This window comes from Bombus pascuorum, chromosome 8 (genome assembly GCF_905332965.1).
Source record: "Bombus pascuorum chromosome 8, iyBomPasc1.1, whole genome shotgun sequence".
Taxonomy (NCBI): Eukaryota; Metazoa; Arthropoda; class Insecta; order Hymenoptera; family Apidae; genus Bombus; species Bombus pascuorum.
In genome coordinates, this window is record NC_083495.1 from 16,022,059 (window position 1) to 16,041,792 (window position 19,734).

Genomic DNA, 19,734 nt, shown 5'->3' on the forward strand with positions numbered 1-19,734 from the left:
TACGACACACCTCCCCGTTTCGCTTGAAACGCCCAGTACAGAGGCAGCCTGAGTCTACGAAGATAGGTATTTGCTTCGACAGATAAGACGACCGATAACTGCATACGCTCGACTCGAATCACGGTATCTCGGCAAAGATTTTCTACGTTATATCTGAATTTTACATCGCGTAAGAGTTAAAGATGGCGGAGGCGGCGAATCAAACGCGATCGTAAGGCCAACGTTATCAATCTCGTGCAAACTATTAAAATCGTATCACCGTACTAAAGAGGGAAATTTTTTTCCTTCGATAGAGAGAAACGATACACGCACGTGTTTTTTCCCTTTCGAGGAAAAGAGCAACTATACGTGCGCATCGTAGAACGTCGGGTTGAGCGTGTCGTTAGAGATTAAAGCAACTCATGACGATCCAAGGCGACAAACGTCAACGGAAAGAAACAAATGATAATCAGAAGGTACGCGAGGTTCGTGAAGCGCGGAAAAGAGGAAAAGAGGGAAAGAGGGAAAGGAAGAGGAGAGAAAGGAATAGAGAAAGGAATAGAGAAATGAATAGAGAAAGGTAGAGGGAAGGACAGAGGGTGCGTGGTGTGCGTGCTGGATCGAGGGAGAGACGAGAGATCGGTGTTCACGTAGGAGGGGCGCACTTGGATGTTGTTGGAGGGGCGCCGTTTGCAAGTGGGGGTAGATGAAGAGAGGTGCGTCGACGATACCGAACATAGGCGAACCGGTGACTGTTTCGGACACGACTCGGACGGAAAAGAGAGGCACAGGCGTGAGAGATCGTGGCAACGAGGAAACGAGACGAAACGTGGCACGATATCGGGTAGGGGTAGCGCGAGCGAGAGAGAAGGCCGTGGGGTCGTCCAATCGAGCAGTGTCGGGGACGAGGTGACAGATACAGGCGTGAGAGATCGTGTAACGAGGCGTGAGAGAGAGAGAAAGAGAGAGAGAAAATACGAAGGAAGATAGCGTTCGACGAGATGGAGAAAGCGAGAAAGGACGAAAACGACGCGGACCAAAGTGGGGAGCGATAGGACGAGGGAGAAAGACGGTGGCCACGGTAACCAGAGGGATGAAACGGGGCACGAAGACACGAGAGATCGTAGCGGTGCGAGCGAGATAGACTTTTGAGGGAGATAACGAAAGCAGAGTGGGAGAGCTGAAGAGAGAAGGAACGGATGGAGGGGAGTAAGAGCGAGCGAGCCAGGGCGAGGCGCAGTCAGACAGTCAGGCAAGCCGCCCGGCAAGCAAGGAAGGCAGACAGGCTAGCAGGCAGCCAGTGCACCAGCCAAGACCACTAGATCCGCTCGGCTTACCGACTTAGAGACTTAAGCCGGCAGGCAGTCCGAAAGGCTCAACCGGCTAAGCCTGGCGGACCCACCTACTACCGACGCGCGGCCACTACACGTTCCATCTACTACGAAAACCGGCTATACTACCGCGACCTGCAGCACCACTCACGCTTTCTTACGCTTCCTTCGTCCGTCTTCCTCCCTCTCTCTTTCTATTACACGCTGTGTCTGTCTGTTGTTCCTTAACGCGTGCCCCGTTAAGGTGAGAAGACCGAGGTAGACGAGCGAGACGAGAGCGTAGCCGGCGCGCCACGTTCAACTCGAGCTGAAAGGTTCCGGTCGTCGATCGTCGCGATGTCACGGCGCGGATCCCGCGCTCAATTTTCCACGCCATCATCGGCGCGAGCTACCGAGTGAACCGCGTGGGTGGAAATCTCTGGTGCGAGTCCCGCTGGCGCGTCAACGATCGCGAGTCCAGTGACCGGTATCGAGATACGTGTTGTCCAAGGTGTTGCTCTGTCCGGCGTTGCCGGTGTCGCGATACTCGGTGGTGATCCTTCCACGACTGGATATACGTACGTACACCAAAGTTCTCCGCTGTGATCGGTTCGAACACGCGGCTGGAAACAGTGCAGTGACGCGGAATTTGTCGTGAGAGTCAGTTTCGCGAGGATTCCTTCTTCGGGCCTGTAAACGTCGAGCTGTCGCTGTTGTTTCATCAAAGTTTCAGTGTCGAGTAAGAGAACAGAGAACAGAGAACCGTGGCCTTTGTACCTGACCAGAGTTGGATTCGCGATTTAGCTGTCGATCGGAAAAGGTAGAATTTATCGAAGATCAGTGACTGTCCACGTTCCTGCGAATCCAACACGCGTTGGCAAGTACCCGCTTAAGGATTTGAACGATCGATGATCGAGCGAACGCTACGCGACACAACAATACGATCACCTGTCAGAGGAATACCCAAGAATCACAGTGCGTGCAATCTATGACGATCGTAGTGCGACCTCTTTAACCTACTTTTCTATTTCGCTATTTCAATCGCGTTTCTCCATCCTTACGTAACTCGTCGTCCATCCGTTGTTGTCCGATCCATCGGTCGCTTCTACCAACTTCTAGCGTCGCAGCACGTGCGTTAACCTGGCTCTTTCTCGTTTTAAACGCAAGATACGATCCATGAGAACGAGCACCTTCTACCGTCGTCCGGCTCCGACATCGTCCTCGACGTTGTTAACCACAGAAACGCGGAAACTTGCTCGTCCAATTCTATCCGACGCGTAGCGACGGAACGCGGATAACGTTCGGACGTCTCCATCTGATCCGCGACGAGCTGTTCAACCGAACCATATGACGAAAACTACCAAGATTAGTCACCAAGCGTTCTCTGTGCAAGCACGATCACTACTCGCGTCACCGATAACCACCATAAATCGCCAAATTGGAATCGAATTCGATTCGTTGGAGCTCTGACGCAGAGGGAGAAATCGTTGGTGCAAACGGATGCCTCCAGCCGACGGCCGTCGCCAGTAAAAGCGTGCACCGAGTGGAATCCATCGCGCGTTCGACTCGAATGCCTGGTTCCTGAGGGCAAATTGGAAACACGAGCCGACTCGACGTGATTTCGCGCGACAAACGGCCTCGCGAGGGCTCGGTTGATCTTGCGTTGCGTTGTACAGATCAGTCAACACGACGTTAACCTTCTACAGCATGGAGCGGGGCAGCGGGGGCGGGGGGAGCCTCGAGCTAGCCGGAGGCGGAGGAGGAGGCGGCGGGAACACGGATCTGTGTCTTCAAGATCTCGTGACGGGATCGACGACCGGCCTGTCGGTCCAGCACCATCAGCACTCTGCCGCCGCCGGTTCCATGGCTGGCCTTCACGGCGATCATCTTCAAGCAACGATGCACCATCACGATCTTCACGGAAACTCGCACCACGACGCCTCCATGTTGCACAATTCCAACCATCAACTGCACGAACCGCTGGAGAAGCTGAAACGTGGTGAGTCGGTCACAATATCGAGGGTCCTTCCGACCCGCGTTCTTCCTTCGCGACGATGAATCTAAGAATCCGATTGGAGGAAATCGGAGAACGAGGGAAATGAGCGATTGTACGGTGTTTTCAAAGTTTTCCAAGTAGACGAAGCTTGGTTCGAGTCTCGAAGGAGGAAAGATTCGATGGAGGTTAATCCAACGTGATACGTGTGATGAAAAAGTGTTGCGAGTGGTGGGATATAGATCGGGCATGTTTATGCGAATTCGTGTTCTCGCCGATAGAAATGGCATCCAAAGAAAGATTCGTTTTACTTACTAAACATCGTAACGAGAACTTTGCACATTTTACGCGTGTTTATATTTCTCGTTTTACTTTGAATATTTTATATATTTCGATATAGGTACTTTTACTTTCGATTTATTTTACGCGTTTAGATACATTTTCTTTTTTTTTTCTCTCTTCGCCTTAAATATTTTATACGTCGTGTATATTCCGTTTATTTTATTCAAACGTAGAAATGTCGTTTTTGTAGGTCTAAATTTCTTAAGAATGCATAAACATCCGCAATCTAGCGATAAGGAAATGTTCTTTATATAGCTGCGAGGATAGCCAGCGGTAATGAGTATTTTTAGATGAAAATTAATTAGGTTATATTACACGATTCAAGTGAAACTAGATCTTGATAGATTTTATTAATTGTTTGATCGATACTGTGCTGTTCTGTGAGTGTTACTGTTGTAAGAGGTTTGGTAACAATGCTTCAAAGTACTCCAATGTTACTTATCGTTCCACTTGAGTGTCTTACAGCTGTATATATTGGTTGATTTCTTCTTTAATTGTACGAAAAATATATCGTGCAAAGACGTTCAGTTTAGAATATCTGAATGAAACATAGAAATTAAAACGTTAACTGTACGATAGTCTCTCGATTGTTGGATGGACAACTGTTTAATTATTCGAAACGAAGGAAGTTCAAACGTGGCAAAAGTTTTATCGCGACATGAAACTTTAATTTCAATCTTCCTGGTAGCAGAGTTTTATTTAAATACTTTAAACTTAAAACTTGCTTATCACGATCCTGGAAATGAATTTTATTTCGTTGGGATTGGAATAATTTTTAGACGTTTATTTTTCGATAAAATATTTAGATATAAAGCGTCTTTGTTCGGGGTTTACACGACATAAAGATAAAATAATAGTTACATTTCTATTCAAATACCTATATCTTTTTGTCTAACAACGGAATTACATTGTCGTACTTTCTGCTCGCTTGAAGTCAAAGATATTCGCAATTATTACAACTGTATTTATTATCAAATATTTATTTGCACCTTGAACCTAAAAAACAAATATCGCTTATCGCGTGACTCGATAACTATACAAAATAATAGTTGTAGCGTGCATCTGAAATTCATCTACCGTACTTATCAATGCGTAGAAAGTAGCAACGTTTACTCGAGGTTGTTGTCCCATTTGTAGGAAAATATTTTTATAACCTGCTTCGTGTAAACTATCTCGATCGCTAATCGCCGGGAAAAGCTTGCTCTTACGCTATACAAGAATTTCCAAATCACACTGTGATAAAAATGTTGTCTTCGCTTATGAAAAAAGAAATTCCAATTGATCGCGTCGAGTTGTTAATAAATAACATAAATACATGCAAATAATTGGATATTAAATGCAGCAATTGCCAAGGAAAATTCGGCCTCGATTAATTAAAATGATGTCGTTTTTAAAATTAGACACAGCAGATAAAATATTGTTAATCTTATCCGTCTTATTCATATATCATCAAATTATCGTTTGCTCCGATTTTTGTAAAACTACTTTTTATAATAAAAGATTAATCTTTCTAGGAATTTGTATAAACTATCTCAAAAAATTTATCTTTTATTTGAAAAGAAGAAGTTCTTCGAAAGAACGATCACGAAGTTATTCGACGAACAGCAAAGAGCAACGCAGTTATAGATCGGCAAACTTAGAAGAATCAAAAGACATAGTCATACGAATATAGAATGTCCAAATCACATGGCACATAACTAATAACCGGATCCTTCGTCGTCCTTTTATCAAACCGAATGACAATTGTATCGATCGAATTGAAATCGTCGTTCTATTTCAACATCAGCGTAGGTCGTTTTAAACACAATTCGTCATTTTTGAACGCGTCAGATTTTCTCTTCAACTCGTTTCAACCGAACGCGTTGTATCTTAAATCGAAGTGGCGTAAATCAAAGAGAGAAGAATCGCAAGGATTAACAGTACGGATTAAATTTGAGTGCAGTGTTCGAGATATATTTTGTACCTACATTTTGTAAGACTCGTCAGAAGTACCTATGTACAATAGCCTTCTTTCGCGTGTCTTGATCGAAGCACCGATACGACGGAAGAACATAGCTTTTTTCTTCGTCGGCTGGTAATATCGGCGATAATCGCTTGTAGCGGGAACTTGACAACTCACGTGATTTTATTATTTGCGATATCATCGACGTTCGAGCGCGAGAAATATAGTCGAGCACCTCCCTGCTCTTAAATCGTCTCACTGCGTCGTTAGCGTTATCGCGTATCTTTTCAGAAAATCGTTTGTCGTAGAAAGTTTGCACGTGCGTTGTAAAGTAAGATTAACGCGTTCACGTTGCTTCGTTTCTGCTTTTCGTCGTTGCATCAGTTCGTTACATCGACGTAACGAGCGAACGTAAAAGCGTGCCGTTAATTTAAAAAATTAGAGAAACGGAATTTGATAGGAGAAACGACAGGATTGATCGACTCGCCGAACGAATTTTATCGATTATATTTGTGACTTTGATGTTTATTTTACGCAACGATAAATTCCCAATTTGTAGGCGAATCACGCGTATAAACGTATCGGACGATTTTTCGACGGTTCCAAGTACCAATACGATTTAAGTCATGTTCCTATGGTAGAAATATCGAGTACACGCTATAAACAATATATGACGTTTCTGTTGCAATCTCGGTGAACATTTTCGAGCGATAAAGCAACATTGTACGTTGATTTTTGTCAAGTGCCAGCGGAGCACAGATAAAATATTAGTACGAATAGCTTTGATAAGCACCGCACCCATCGTGTTATTCCAGCTTTGATACGACATGACGAATGAAATTTCGGCTTCGTTCCTGTGTTAATGCAATGGCCAGAAATTGCCATCGCCTAAAATAGTGTAAAATATCGAAATATACATGGGCCGTTGGGCATACCGTCACCTTCCAAGGGCGTCGTTAATTATTTAAACATCCAGAGATAAACCTTCTTATGTGTACATATCTTATAGAGATAAGAAATTTTAAATTACCATTACTGGATGTCATTAACGCGTTTCAGTGGGTGTTGCTTTGGCTTCTTTTATTAACATCAAAAATATACGATTTTCAAAGAAAACGCTACTACATCGTGCAATACGATCGTTATAGCAGCATACCGTTACATCAGATCGATAGCTACACGCATTCTCCAAATACAGCAGCAAAATTTCTTCTCTACTCGACTTTCGAAACAACGTATCAGGTAAAATCGTATTTCTCGTGATACTTTTCGTAAATCTACGAACACAAAGTTCCCTTCTTATCTTCGTCTCTCAGCCGAGGAAGCTTTCCTTAGGTGGTTCCAAATCATCTAAGCATACGTGGCGTCCTAATTTTTCATAGCGAGAAAAATGAAACACACGAACGATAGTTTGGAGGCCGAGATAAAGAGCGGAGACAAGGGACGCGTGAACAAACATCGAAGACCAAATTCTACCGAGTATATCAGTTGGTATAATCCCTTATAAGCTGTAAGATCCTCGAAAGGGAAGATAATCCAAAACGGAAGAACAATTAAACAAAGAATAGGGAAAAGGGAAAAGAGCGTCACCGTTTTGTCAATCTTGCAAGAATTCAAGCTGCACATAGCAACGAGTCGAGGACGAAGACGATCTCTCAGTGGCGCCACCACCTGTTTTGTGATTCATTAACTCACCGGCTTATCGGGATAAGGCAGACTTATCCGGGGCTCGAACCCGACACTGCGGCTAAACCCGATCTTATTCCAATGGCATCCCACCTATCCCCGTTTCAGTTTCACTCCCAGAGCCGGCAGTTCCCACTTCCAGACCGCAGGTGCTCTCCGTTCCATTCGTTTGCGGAATCGCGATCTTTCCTACGTTTCGCGTACTACTCTCTATCCGTCCGATTGATTTGACGAGAATTCGATACGTTAGAAGGTTGAACGGTCCAGGATCTTCGGATCCGAACGAGCCAAGAGGAGTTATTTTTAAGAGAATTGTTTCGCTTAGTTCATCGAGCTGCTTCGGACGATCGCTCGCTTCGAGGTGGATCGTTGATTCGACGAAGCGCCTTTCGTTTTCGATTTCAGTTAGAAATTTCTTTATCGTCGAGTACAGGTTTACGAAACTGAATGATACCTTGGGTGTAGATTCTACTTGTTCATTGAGTCTCGCATGAAAAATTGCAACTTCGTGAAAATGTTCTTCTCGCGATATTAAATAAGAAATTAGTGGTTGTGAAAGGATTCTTCAATTCCGTTTAATCTGCAGGAATATTATTGGGAAGGTTTTAGTTTCCAAAAAATAATTTCAGTTATTTGATGTCGGAGTCTCGGATGAAAAATTGCAACTTCGTGAAAATGTTCTTCTCGCGATATTAAATAAGAAATTAGTGGTTGTGAAAGGATTCTTCAATTCCGTTTAATCTGCAGGAATATTATTGGGAAGGTTTTAGTTTCCAAAAAATAATTTCAGTTATTTGATGTCGGAGTCTCGGATGAAAAATTGCAACTTCGTGAAAATGTTCTTCTCGCGATATTAAATAAGAAATTAGTGGTTGTGAAAGGATTCTTCAATTCCGTTTAATCTGCAGGAATATTATTGGGAAGGTTTCAGTTTCCAAAAAATAATTTCAGTTATTTGATGTCGGAGTCTCGGATGAAAAATTGCAACTTCGTGAAAATGTTCTTCTCGCGATATTAAATAAGAAATTAGTGGTTGTGAAAGGATTCTTCAATTCCGTTTAATCTGCAGGAATATTATTGGGAAGGTTTCAGTTTCCAAAAAATAATTTCAGTTATTTGATGTCGGAGATAGTGGTATTGTTTAAATGGATAAATGAACTTCATCTTCTACCAGCTTTCGTTATCTCTAACGTTTTCTTCTTTCAAATATCGAACAAACGTGAATCATCTGTCGTTCGATTTATTTTCCAATATCGTCACCCCCGAAAGTAAAGCCGCATTTACATTTCGCTTTCGCCGAAATTCTTATTAACGTGCCATTAATGCAAAACAACGTCAAAGAAGAAAAATCGAATCGACAACCGTCCATACGTGTCCAGCTTGAAAATACGATTTCTTCACGGGCAATTCATAGAAAAAGGACCCTTTTGACAAATCTGTTATCCCTTTCGGTCAATGGCAATATCCCGATATTTTGTCAACAGGCTGGCATACGGTCTGTACCGGGTTTTCGATCGGAATACCCCCGATAGTCATTAACTACCCCTTTGTTGTGGCGATGGCTGCGCGAGATCCGCTGGCAGATGCGCCGAAGTCAACCCTTGTTGCCATCGTCTAATGGTGTTGACAAATTGCTCGGCTAGCCGCTAGGTTTCCCTAGGGAAGCCACGGTAGAACTCTTCCGACCGCAGACTCATTGGCATTTAGACGTGCAATCTTTCAGATCGCTGTGCCACCCGAATAAGACGTATCGTCCACCCTTTAGCCTCCATCACGCACCCTATGAATTGTAACGTGCGCGGAATAATCGCAGAGAATGTTATCGATTAATAACGTGGTTAACTGGTACTACGTTGTCGTTTATCTTTGTACAAAAAAAAACAAAAAAATCGTTTTCTCGAGAAAAACCGACAGATAGTTAATTTCCCAGAAGATACTGTGTACGTACTCGCCTTTCGATATTGAATTGATATTTTGAATTTTTCTATCGATAAACCTACCATACCGTTTCTCCGATTGAAACTCGGTTTTCTCGCGAAGGACAAACGATCAGTCACTTTGGTAAGAAAAACCTCGGTGCCTCGATAAATCGTCGATTTTATAGACGACCGTCTGCGAGAGTAGGAACATTATAGACTCGGCAGAAACAGTTAAGTCGGTCGATGAGCCGAGCTATCAAGCTGATTTTCTGCCTCGATTTTCTCGATCACCGAGGCAATCGTGGCGCTCTTCTAAGCGCGACAGGAACCAAGCCCGTGGGATCAACATAGAAATGAACTGATTTCCTTCCCATTATCTCAGCTGGCGCTGGTGGCACGGTCGGAGGACGCCTACCTCGGAAACAAGGTTTGTATACTCAGTGGGTTTCGATTGAAGTGGGCTGGCTCGGTGTCGGGGATCGTTTCGCCGAGGAAATTTTCTGTGCGTGCCGATGTGTGAGAACCGGGGGAACCCCGAAGCCATCAAACCGCCGCGAAACTTGCGGTCTTTAAGGGTGTAATCCTAGAAGCACCTCAAAATATAGCAGGTCTTTCTACGAAGTTAATTCTAGCCTCTACAAACTGCACCAACGAATGGGATATCTTGCTCTTATTTTGTTATAGAGCTCTGGAGATGCTGTCAAATTAATCGTAGGATACGTGGTCAGGACTGTGATAGGGAGGTTTCGAGAAAGACGAATCTCGGTTTTTAAAAACGTGCCGCATTTATAAAATATTCTGATAACGCTACGTTTTATAAACCAGTATCGTTATATCGGTTTAGGATATTACTACGATCGTATATCGTTTTGTATTTCTGAATTATCTTCTCTAGAATATACGTATAATTATCACGATGTTTTCATAAATAGCTACGAAAGCGAGTAAATAGAACATCGGATTATAACGTATCTCTCTCTCGCTGTTACGCATATGATGAACTACTTTTAATTATATCTTAAAAATCACTACCTTCGTCATTATAGCTATGTATCATTTTATGAGAATATTAATTTGCTTTATGATAATGATATAGACATCCCTTCGAATAAAATTGCTATTTTCGCTAGAAATTAAAATATAAATTTGAATACATCCCTTCTTTATTACGTATATATTTAATACATTCTTTTATATAATTTAATTTTAATTTAATCCTCTCGAGACTATATTTCGTAAGAAGAAATGTCCATCGCTTATATTCCAATTTATTCTTTATCCTAGATAATTTCTTGCATAGAAAAATGAGCTAAGAAGAGAGGAAACGAGCGGATTAGATTCCAATTAATTTTCATGGGAGCTATAGGGGGTTTCCCTCGGTAGCGCCAGGCCGTCTGAAAGGTCTCCCGAAGACATTCTATCCATGAACTTTTCCGAAACGCTTGTGACACGCGTGTTAAACTCGAAAGACACACTGCCTCTCAGATTACTTATCGGTTCCATGTGCTCTCGCTCTTGTGTCAAGTTGAAACTAAACAAATTGCTTGACAAGAGCTACCGAACCCTATCCACGGAATCGCTCGTCCTCGATGCGTCCACCTCCGAACAAACAAACGCGACATTTTCCTTGACACTCGCGCATTCCCGTCACCGCTTTGTTCTCCGAAAGATACGAGTTTCTTCGAAGGACTTGCAAATTAATTTGCAAACAATCGTGCTTTATCCTGGCTCGAGAAGATGCGTTTAGGCACACTAACTCTCTTCGAAGACGTTGTCTTTGTAACGTTAGTTCTTTAATAGTTTAGAATATTTGCTTGACGTCTGTATCTCGCGTTTGCGCCATTGGATTAATACGCTCTGTGGGAAATTAAACAAAGAATAACGAAAAAACATATTGTGATCGATCGTTTGAAAAATACGTACTTTCGACTCTCAATCTATCGTCTTTTTAATAGATCGCTTTTAGAAAATTGTTGGAATTTAATCTTAAAGTTAAGATTAATAATCTGTGCGAGACACAGTGTTTATGTTGAAATAATATTCAGTGTTGTTTATTAAACAGAACTACAGAACCAAATGTATACGAGCGATACAATTAACAACGTATACAACAATTGTTGATTGTTGGCCAGTTACTCTCGGACTAGACTTAGGTAGTGACCCATGATCCCTTACTTTGAACCCCACTCTCTATACAGTAACGAGTATGACCTGTGTAAGTGTCCTGTTCAAATTCCTGTGCAGATAGGTGTTTGTTTAAGGGTACTTATGCCTATGCGTGAAATATCGTTGTATTCCAACAATTAAGAAAGGTAGTACGAAGGTACAATGTTCGAAATGAGTGTTCTTTTTATGGAATATGGTCCATTAACGTTAATAAAAGATTATTTCCATCAATGAGACTTTAGAGTAAAATTAGTAAATTAGTAAAATTCTGTTTACACGAACCTCGTTTGTCGTATGTAGCTGAGCGAGGGTAAAAGAAGTAGCAAATAGCACTATAATATAATCAAGCAACAATTGGCTGTTAATCTCAGAAACAGCGTTGTAAATTCCGTTTTACAACTTTGAAAGACGAAATCCACCACGATATATCGACCAAAATATTACCCATATAAAATCAAACAAAACCCGCAACCACGGATTCAAGACGGTACCTATAACAAAGACGAACATACGAACCGTCATCTCAACGACTTTCTCTAACAGTTGCTTTAAAATAAACAACTCCACCCTAAGGACGACTTATTATACCTAGAGCACCATCATTATCCCCAGTCATTTTTCACACATATGCCGACAAATTTTACACAGAGGTCCCTTCGAAATCTTCGAAAAAGAAAAGGAAAGAAAGAAAAAAAAAAGAAACGAAGCTCCTTAACAACTCACGGGCCAAAAATATCATCGATCGATGTGCGTTTTCGAATATTTATAAACGTGGAGCAGGACTTTAAGGCTCGTACGAGATACTTCGTCCCGGTCGTTGTCCCAATGACGAGCGTACCGGTCGGCTTGACTAATAAACGACTTCCTAAGGAAGCCAAGGATTACGAGATTAGGAGCGAAGACCGTAACGGCAGACTGCGACTTTCTGCCGGAGATGGTGAGGAGCCTGTGGCTCACAGGTGTTCCCGCCACGCTGTCGTACTTCAACCTCCCGACGTTTTTCCACGTCCGAGGGATAGCTGTCTCGGTAATTATCGGCCATGCGACCGTGCTCGTACGTCACTCTAAAATCGCCGCCACACATCTCGCTACGTGACACACTTTGGTTTTTCTCGGCCGTGTTCCCGAGCAGGGACAGGAAATACGTGCGGTCAACTTCTCGGGGAAACGTGTGAACGTCACCGGGTACTTTTGCGAGATACATACCGAAAAATAACGAGTTATAGTTTGTTTATCGCGATATAAAAGCTCCATGGTGCCATAGAAATAACATTTAGATTCTATACAGATTGAAAATGGGGCAGGGGGAGGATTAAAGGGTAATCTGGGGTAGAATTATCGACGAGTTTTTATCAATGAGAGTTATTAATTTTGAGAAATAGAAACGACCGTGTCTTTCATTCTCGATCTTGCTAACGAAATCTACGTTATATTCGTAAGAATGATACTCAAAGGCCAGTGCAAGAATTTCGTGCGAATGACTAATTTCGTGTGACTTTCAAAGGATCCCACAGCTGCACGCTACGGATATTTTAGCGACCCTTGTAACCCTCTTTGTCGCTGAGTTACACCACGACACGGTCCACTAAACACCTACAATTTTTACAGCACATGCCATTTTATTTATGTTCGCGCATTACCTTCTCATTGGCTGATGATTATCCATAAAGTTTGGCGAATCATAAAAATACTTTCGTAACGCGTACTATTCTTCTTGCTTGCCGTTAATCGTAATCGTGGAATTCTTTCGTGGAAAGTTCATTTGAAAATAGTTTATTATCCTATACAGCGAAAGATTCATAATTTATTCTTCAATTCATTCTGCACGCAGAAAATGATCAAAAAGTTGCTAAGAAATGTCGACCAAAATTTAAATTCCGATCGAATCGTTATATAATTATCACTGTTAGCATCGACGAAAGATCGTTCGTCGTTTTGCAAAAGATATTCAATTCAATGAAGATTACTCGTGTTTTTATCAAAAATAGAGAAGTATATTGAATAGGTTTAATCGCACATTTAAGATAACGAAACGATGTACGAGTAGATACAATAGCGATCTAATCGGCGATAAATAGATTTTAGAATGACAAGTGATATAAAGTTTATCTAAATAAATAATTTTTAAACGGTAACCTATGAATAAATTTCTTTCCAATTTCTATCTTCCACGAATAATTATACCACCGAAGCAAAAAAAAAAGAAAAATTAAAGTGCTTTAAGTGATTTAGAAGTTCAAAAAATGCTGAAAACGAAATATAAAAATGATCGTTTAGTTTCCCTTTATCGAGGAAAAAGCCTTGTGAATACCTTTTAACTGGTTGGCTATTAAAACCATTAGATGAATGTGTTAGGAAAGAAAATATTACTGTAATAGTAAATCAACAAGCGGCAAATGTCAGTCCTCGCCAAATATCTCTTGATCGATGCCACGGATATTGGTACAAGCTTTATTGCCGCGCGAGTAAAATTTCCGGGTAATGAAAGCAGCGCTGAAATAACTCTCCATCGATAATTTTATATCGGAGATTACGATGCACCGCCGGAGATTATAATCCCCCGGGTTTTATAACTTCCATGGACTACGTTCGTCGCCAGTGCTGTGTTATGAAATTGAAAAAAAAAACGAAAATTATTTCTGGCACATTTTAGGCGGTTAATTCTATAAGTAAATCTATCCGATAAGAGGAAACATTGATTGCATTATCAGCGAATAAAAGGTAATATTTCATTTCGAATAAAAGAACCAATGCATATATATGTATATGTAAGCTATGGTTTTAACGATATTAAACTCTTCATAGAATTGTTTGATTAATCAAGGAGGTGTAAAATTGGAATAGAAAATTACGCGTACCTATCGACATATGTTAGAATTTAATCTTAAAGCTAAGATTAATATTTTGTGGAAGACACAATGTTTATGTTGAAATAATATTTAGCGATATTTATGAAACAGAACTGCAGAACCAAACGTATATAAGCGAGTGATATGGTATAATTTACAACGTATGCAGATTGTTGACAGTTGGCCAGTTACTCTCAGGCTAGACGTAGGTAGTGACCCATGATCCCTTAAATATTTTGAACCCCACTCTCTATACAGTAACGAGTATGACCTGTGTAAGTGTCCTGTTCAAATGCCTGTGTCGGTGTCTGTGTAAGAGCATTTGTGCCTATGCGTGTAATATCGTTGTATTCCAACGATATAACAAACAAACTTCTTAACGTTAGAAAAGAATACAACTCTATCAAAAATGGCTGAAAGGATGCAACAGGGTTGAAGAATAACCCACATAAAAATATTACAATTTCGATACTTTATTAACTTATCGACTTACACTTATCATCGTGTAAATTATTATTAATTTAATGAAATCAACAAACAGAACTTTGAGCAAATTCTTTCGATATGAAACGAAATCAATGGAGTTTATTCGAGTCGAGAACGTGGCGGTATCACGGGGACGCTGTCTTCTTCGTCGACGCCGACGTCGACGGTCGCATGCACAGTCGTCCCGTAAAATCCGTGCGGATTAGCGATCCACTAATATATCCCGCGGGCGTAAAAACGCGACGAAGCAGCTGAGATATTCGTTTTCGTCGTTCCTCGGCACTTCGCGTTCGTCGCGCCGAGCCAGCCGGTTTGTCTTTGGCATAAAATAACTCGAAGTCACGGGGAAAGTAATAAATTTGTGAGTTACAACTTGTCCACGCAGACCCCTGGTTACCTCTCCTCGTTCGCCTCTCTTGCATTTCTTTATTTCTTGCTCGTCCACCACGATATCTCACCCTCCTCCCATCGACGCGCGATTTTTTCTCCGTGTGAAAACACGTGCGAACCAGGACACGCAACGGGACACCACACTACGAAGCCTTCTTTCTCAGAAAGAAAATTACCGAAAATTTGGGTAAGGTCGAAGGCTCCAGGCTACGTGAATTATCGTGTGAAAATTGAGAAAATTATCGCTCGTTGGTTACGCGTGGAAAAGTTTGGGCAGAAAATCGATCGAAGATCGGCTTGGTTCTAAGTTCAGAAATTGTTGTAGCATTGGAATATAAAGGCGAACGAGTTGATTATCGTTCGGAAATTAAGTCGAATAAACGTTTCTCCTTGGTTGAATTTCAGTTTGGAAATTTTTAGAATTTTAGAGCAAGTGTCTGAATTATCGTACGAAAGCTTGTCGCTTATAGATTTTACTTCGTTGTGGAAATTTTTCTCTCTCGTTGTTTGTGAAAATCTTTGTCCAGGGCTGGGTCGAGTTCGAGTTTGGAAATTTTTGCAATATCGGAACGTGGAAGAATCGGCAAGTGTGTAAATTACAGTATGAAAATTGAAACAATCGTCACTTTTCGCTGGATTGTGGAAATTTCACTTCTTCGTTCTGCGTTTGTGGGATATCGTGGCATAAAATTGTTTCGACATCCCATTGAATCCAAGTTTAGAAATTTTCGAAATATTGGAATATAGAATTATTGTGTGAAAATTACGAAAATTGTAAGAATTATCACGTATCAAAAATTGAGAGAATAAGGAAAATCATCGGGTGAAAATTGCGTGTATTTGTTGTTTATGAGGTATTAAAATTTACTGAAAAGAGGAAAAAAGGTAGTATCGCAAACTGATAAGCCACTGAATATAAATTCCTTTGTTTCGAGTGAATATTTCTTTGGTAACTACATTATAGTGTCATAAATTTGAATATTTTATAGTAGCACGTTCGAAAGAAGAAAAGAAGTTTTCGTACTCCATAAAGTTTTATGGATAGGGTTCACCGAACGAAAAATTGAAGATAGAAATAAATGTTTCCAAATTTTAAGGCGTATAGTACATAATAATATTTAAAGGAACGAAACTTTTTAAATTTATTATTATCGCAAAAACAGTAAACAGATATAACGTTTAATAAGTATCGAATAAAACCGATTATAAAACACAGAAATATCCTAATTATGATTTTTACTACTTTATTTTCCTTCCATTCAGAGATATTTATATTTTATAAGAAGAAGAAAGTTGACAAGAATATTTATTTTGTTGTTCAGAACGATTATATCATTAATCGTAAATTAAACGATATTTGAACGATATTTCTCTAGATTAGGTACAAGATATTTTTAATTTCAATATAAAAGTTTCACGGGAATATCACTTTCCTTGTCGCGTTAAATATAACTTGTAATTTAATATATATCGCAATATTTCGTTAAACTATATTTTCAAATTAAAACCGAAACATTCGCATTTAATATTTTTCATTTCTATATTCTTCTTGAAATTCGCGAGAATCCAGGATCAATATACGATCTTCTTGGTAAACGGACAGAACGAAATATCTACGAGCCACTGACCAATATAGATGTCGATTGTTTGACAGGAAAGGGTAGGATAGTTTTTGGCCACATTTCGCCCTTCGAGGATCTTCCGTTTTCACGTCTCGTGTAACTCTGCCACGAATCCATAGCAACGAACAGTAGAACCGTCAAACGATACGACATGTTAAGCCTCCAAGAACTCTGCAGGAGATCTCGTGGGAACTATATTGGAGAATATATCGAGCAAAATATATAGGAAGGAGTCATAATAGCTCTTTGTCTTGGAACGTCATACGTGACCAAACCGAACATTCTCAACCTTTGTTCGTAACGAACATTCTATCCTACACCGAGTTTGCATCGAAAAAATTCGTTTCTAATTTGACTTTATTTTCCAATTTTCACAACGTAGTACACGCATTTGCCAATCCTATAATACCCTTTGATACTTTAGTTTAATACGCGTTTGAAATATTTGCGTATCTTAGTTCCATCATCTTACGTTAATAGTAGAAAATGGTATAATTAGCGAAACGTACGAAAGAAAGAATTATTCGCGACAGTTGGTTCAAAGAAAAATTGAAATTGAATAGAAAGGAATAAAACCGTAATCGTAAAATTTTCCTATTGCCGGAGAAGAAGCTAACGATTCGTTGAGGACAAAATTAATTTTTGATACGACAAATGTATTACGTTTATACATGTTACATAATCTAGTACTTTATCATCCTTGTGTTGTCATATCTTCTTCGATCTTGAAGAAGATACATATATAATACACATACTACGTACATATAAATACGGCGAATAAATTCTTCACGCATAATACCTTATAAACGAACGAAGAGAAAATTCTTGAAAGAGATATACAACGAATTTCATATTGTCACGACCTTTTCAAATTTTCAAAAATTGTCAAAAACAACGTTTTCAAACTAAATGTACGATTTACGAATATTACAAACACGCCTTTCGACGTGCATACGTTCCATTCTTCGATTTGTACGTATCGTTGGTACATTTTACGATTCTTATTGCAACAATTTCTTTAATACGATATCGTTTCTCGGAAAAGAAGAACCTTATGCACAAAATAGATCGTGCTACACCATCGAGCGGCAAGGTATTGAAACGTGAAAAATGGAGGCCCTATAAATTTCAGCGGGTTGAGTAGGCCGTTTGAATAGCGTGTGTCGGATCAGGATGTAGATTATAAGATTAACTCTAATCTTGAAATAATATACAAACTTCGGAACGAGGAAGTTTCAGTGGTATACACTGGTTTTATCAAAACAGCAACGAAAAATACATTTTTAGTGGGTGAACCGACGTAACGTTATGTATTCTTCGTCAATTTCGAAATTTCTCGCTGTTACCCGATATGCACAGGATTATTCAGATGTTTACGATCACACAACAAGCGCGAAGAATAGAATCTACACGAGGTAATTGTGACAGAAAACCCCGTGTGTCGTGTGTTTATTATTTTAAGAACCGAAATCTCGAATCTAAAGAATTTAAGAAAGAAAAAGAAAGAAAAAAATAAATATCGTCTTCTTTTTTGATTGCAATATTTTGAGTGTATTTTAGGATTTAACGCGTCCAATAATATCGTCGAAAATCTTTAACAGCATAGAATTTTTCCAACTTCCAGATCTTTCATTTTTTCAAATAAATACTCCAGAAGAAAAAATTAATTCGCATTACTTACCTACGATATGTTAATTTTTTCTCTCCAATTTCTTTATCTCTTTATAAATCGTCTTCCATTTCTTTTTTTTCAAACTTTCATTTATCTCTCGAAAGATTTATTTGTTTATCCTACTATTGTTCTAAATTTATTTACTCTATATTTTATTTATTTATAAATTGTCGCTCGCTATTCTTTCAAGCTGCTCTTTTCGAATCTAACAAATTTCTTCCAATTTGTTATTTATATTATCTCCTTTCGCTTTACGTTAATTACATTTTCTAATCGCTAAAGTCTTAACTCACGTCTCCGTGATTTTCGACTCGTCGTATAGAACTTATAAAGTTCTATAAAGCGTTATCTTTTCAGAAAAATACGTCGACGTATCGAAATCAGCTGCTAGTTGTTTTCGAACTCACGACGAGTCATCATCGTGTCCCTTCGCCTGTTAGCCGTTTATTTACAACGTGTTACATCGTTTGCATTCTTCTGTTACGTGGATCGTGATAAGTAGCACGGAATCCATGTTTCGAGCTCTCAGATGCTGTTTGCCGAGGAGGCATCACCGATAACGGCGACATCACTGCGGTACGACCGCTTCTCTTAGGGGACTGGCCTTGACAAACAAACCACCTAACCATCGCATCAGCAAGATGAAGCTTATCCTCGTATGGCCATTCGTAGCACTTTACACGTGTTCTCCGCGTTAGCCGATCAAACAGACAACCGATCTATTTGCGGACTTGTAAATTAAAAGAAACTATTTCGTGCAGTTTATTTAACAGGCAACTTTATCGGCCAATTTCACGGAATTGTTCATTTGCAAGAAAAAAATGACGGAGAAAACGTTCCTGATACATAGAAAACGCTTCAAAATGATAACAATGTTATCGACCGTTGCATCGATTCAACGACTCAACATCGTTAACGTTGTGTCGTGAATACAACGTTGGAAGAACGTGAGTCAGTTTAATGAAGGCAGAGAGCGTTGTGCAACGATGATCGTGAAAAATATGAATCGACTGCGCTTTCGTTCGATCGTGCTTATCGATCGCGAATCGCGATAAGGAATGTTGTAAAATTATTGTTTCACACGTACAACGTTAACTGCGTATTTTCTAGCAGAAACAGTGTTTTCGAGAAACACCGAATAATTGGAGATGGACAAGATGACGATGCTTTGTAGATGTTGGAAATAACGTATATATCTATAGTAACTGGTAGAAGAAAGTCTTTTTTACTCCTCGAAGATGAATTTCGTTGGATATTTATATTATATCTATTTATCGTAGGTGTTGTTATTTCTATATTCAGAGGTAGGATCACAATAGTTATTGTTATATTGTATTGATAAATCTATCGCATCGTTCTGAGCCGAAAAACCTTTACT

General features: G+C 40.1%; 1 protein-coding gene across 5 annotated transcripts in view; it reads left to right on the forward strand.

The window, feature by feature from the left end:
• Nucleotides 1-1,023: 1,023 nt before the first annotated feature.
• Nucleotides 1,024-19,734, forward strand: part of LOC132909898 (pituitary homeobox x) — a 46,568-nt gene continuing 27,857 nt past the window's right edge. For 2 of the 5 annotated variants that reach the window (XM_060965111.1, XM_060965112.1), the window contains exon 1: nt 1,024-3,285. In XM_060965111.1, the coding sequence (XP_060821094.1) occupies nt 2,997-3,285 (289 nt within the window). In that variant the 5' untranslated portion in view covers nt 1,024-2,996. Of the gene's footprint in view, nt 3,289-19,734 lie in introns of all 5 variants that reach the window. The other 3 variants (XM_060965113.1, XM_060965115.1, XM_060965114.1) reach the window with 2 other exon arrangements.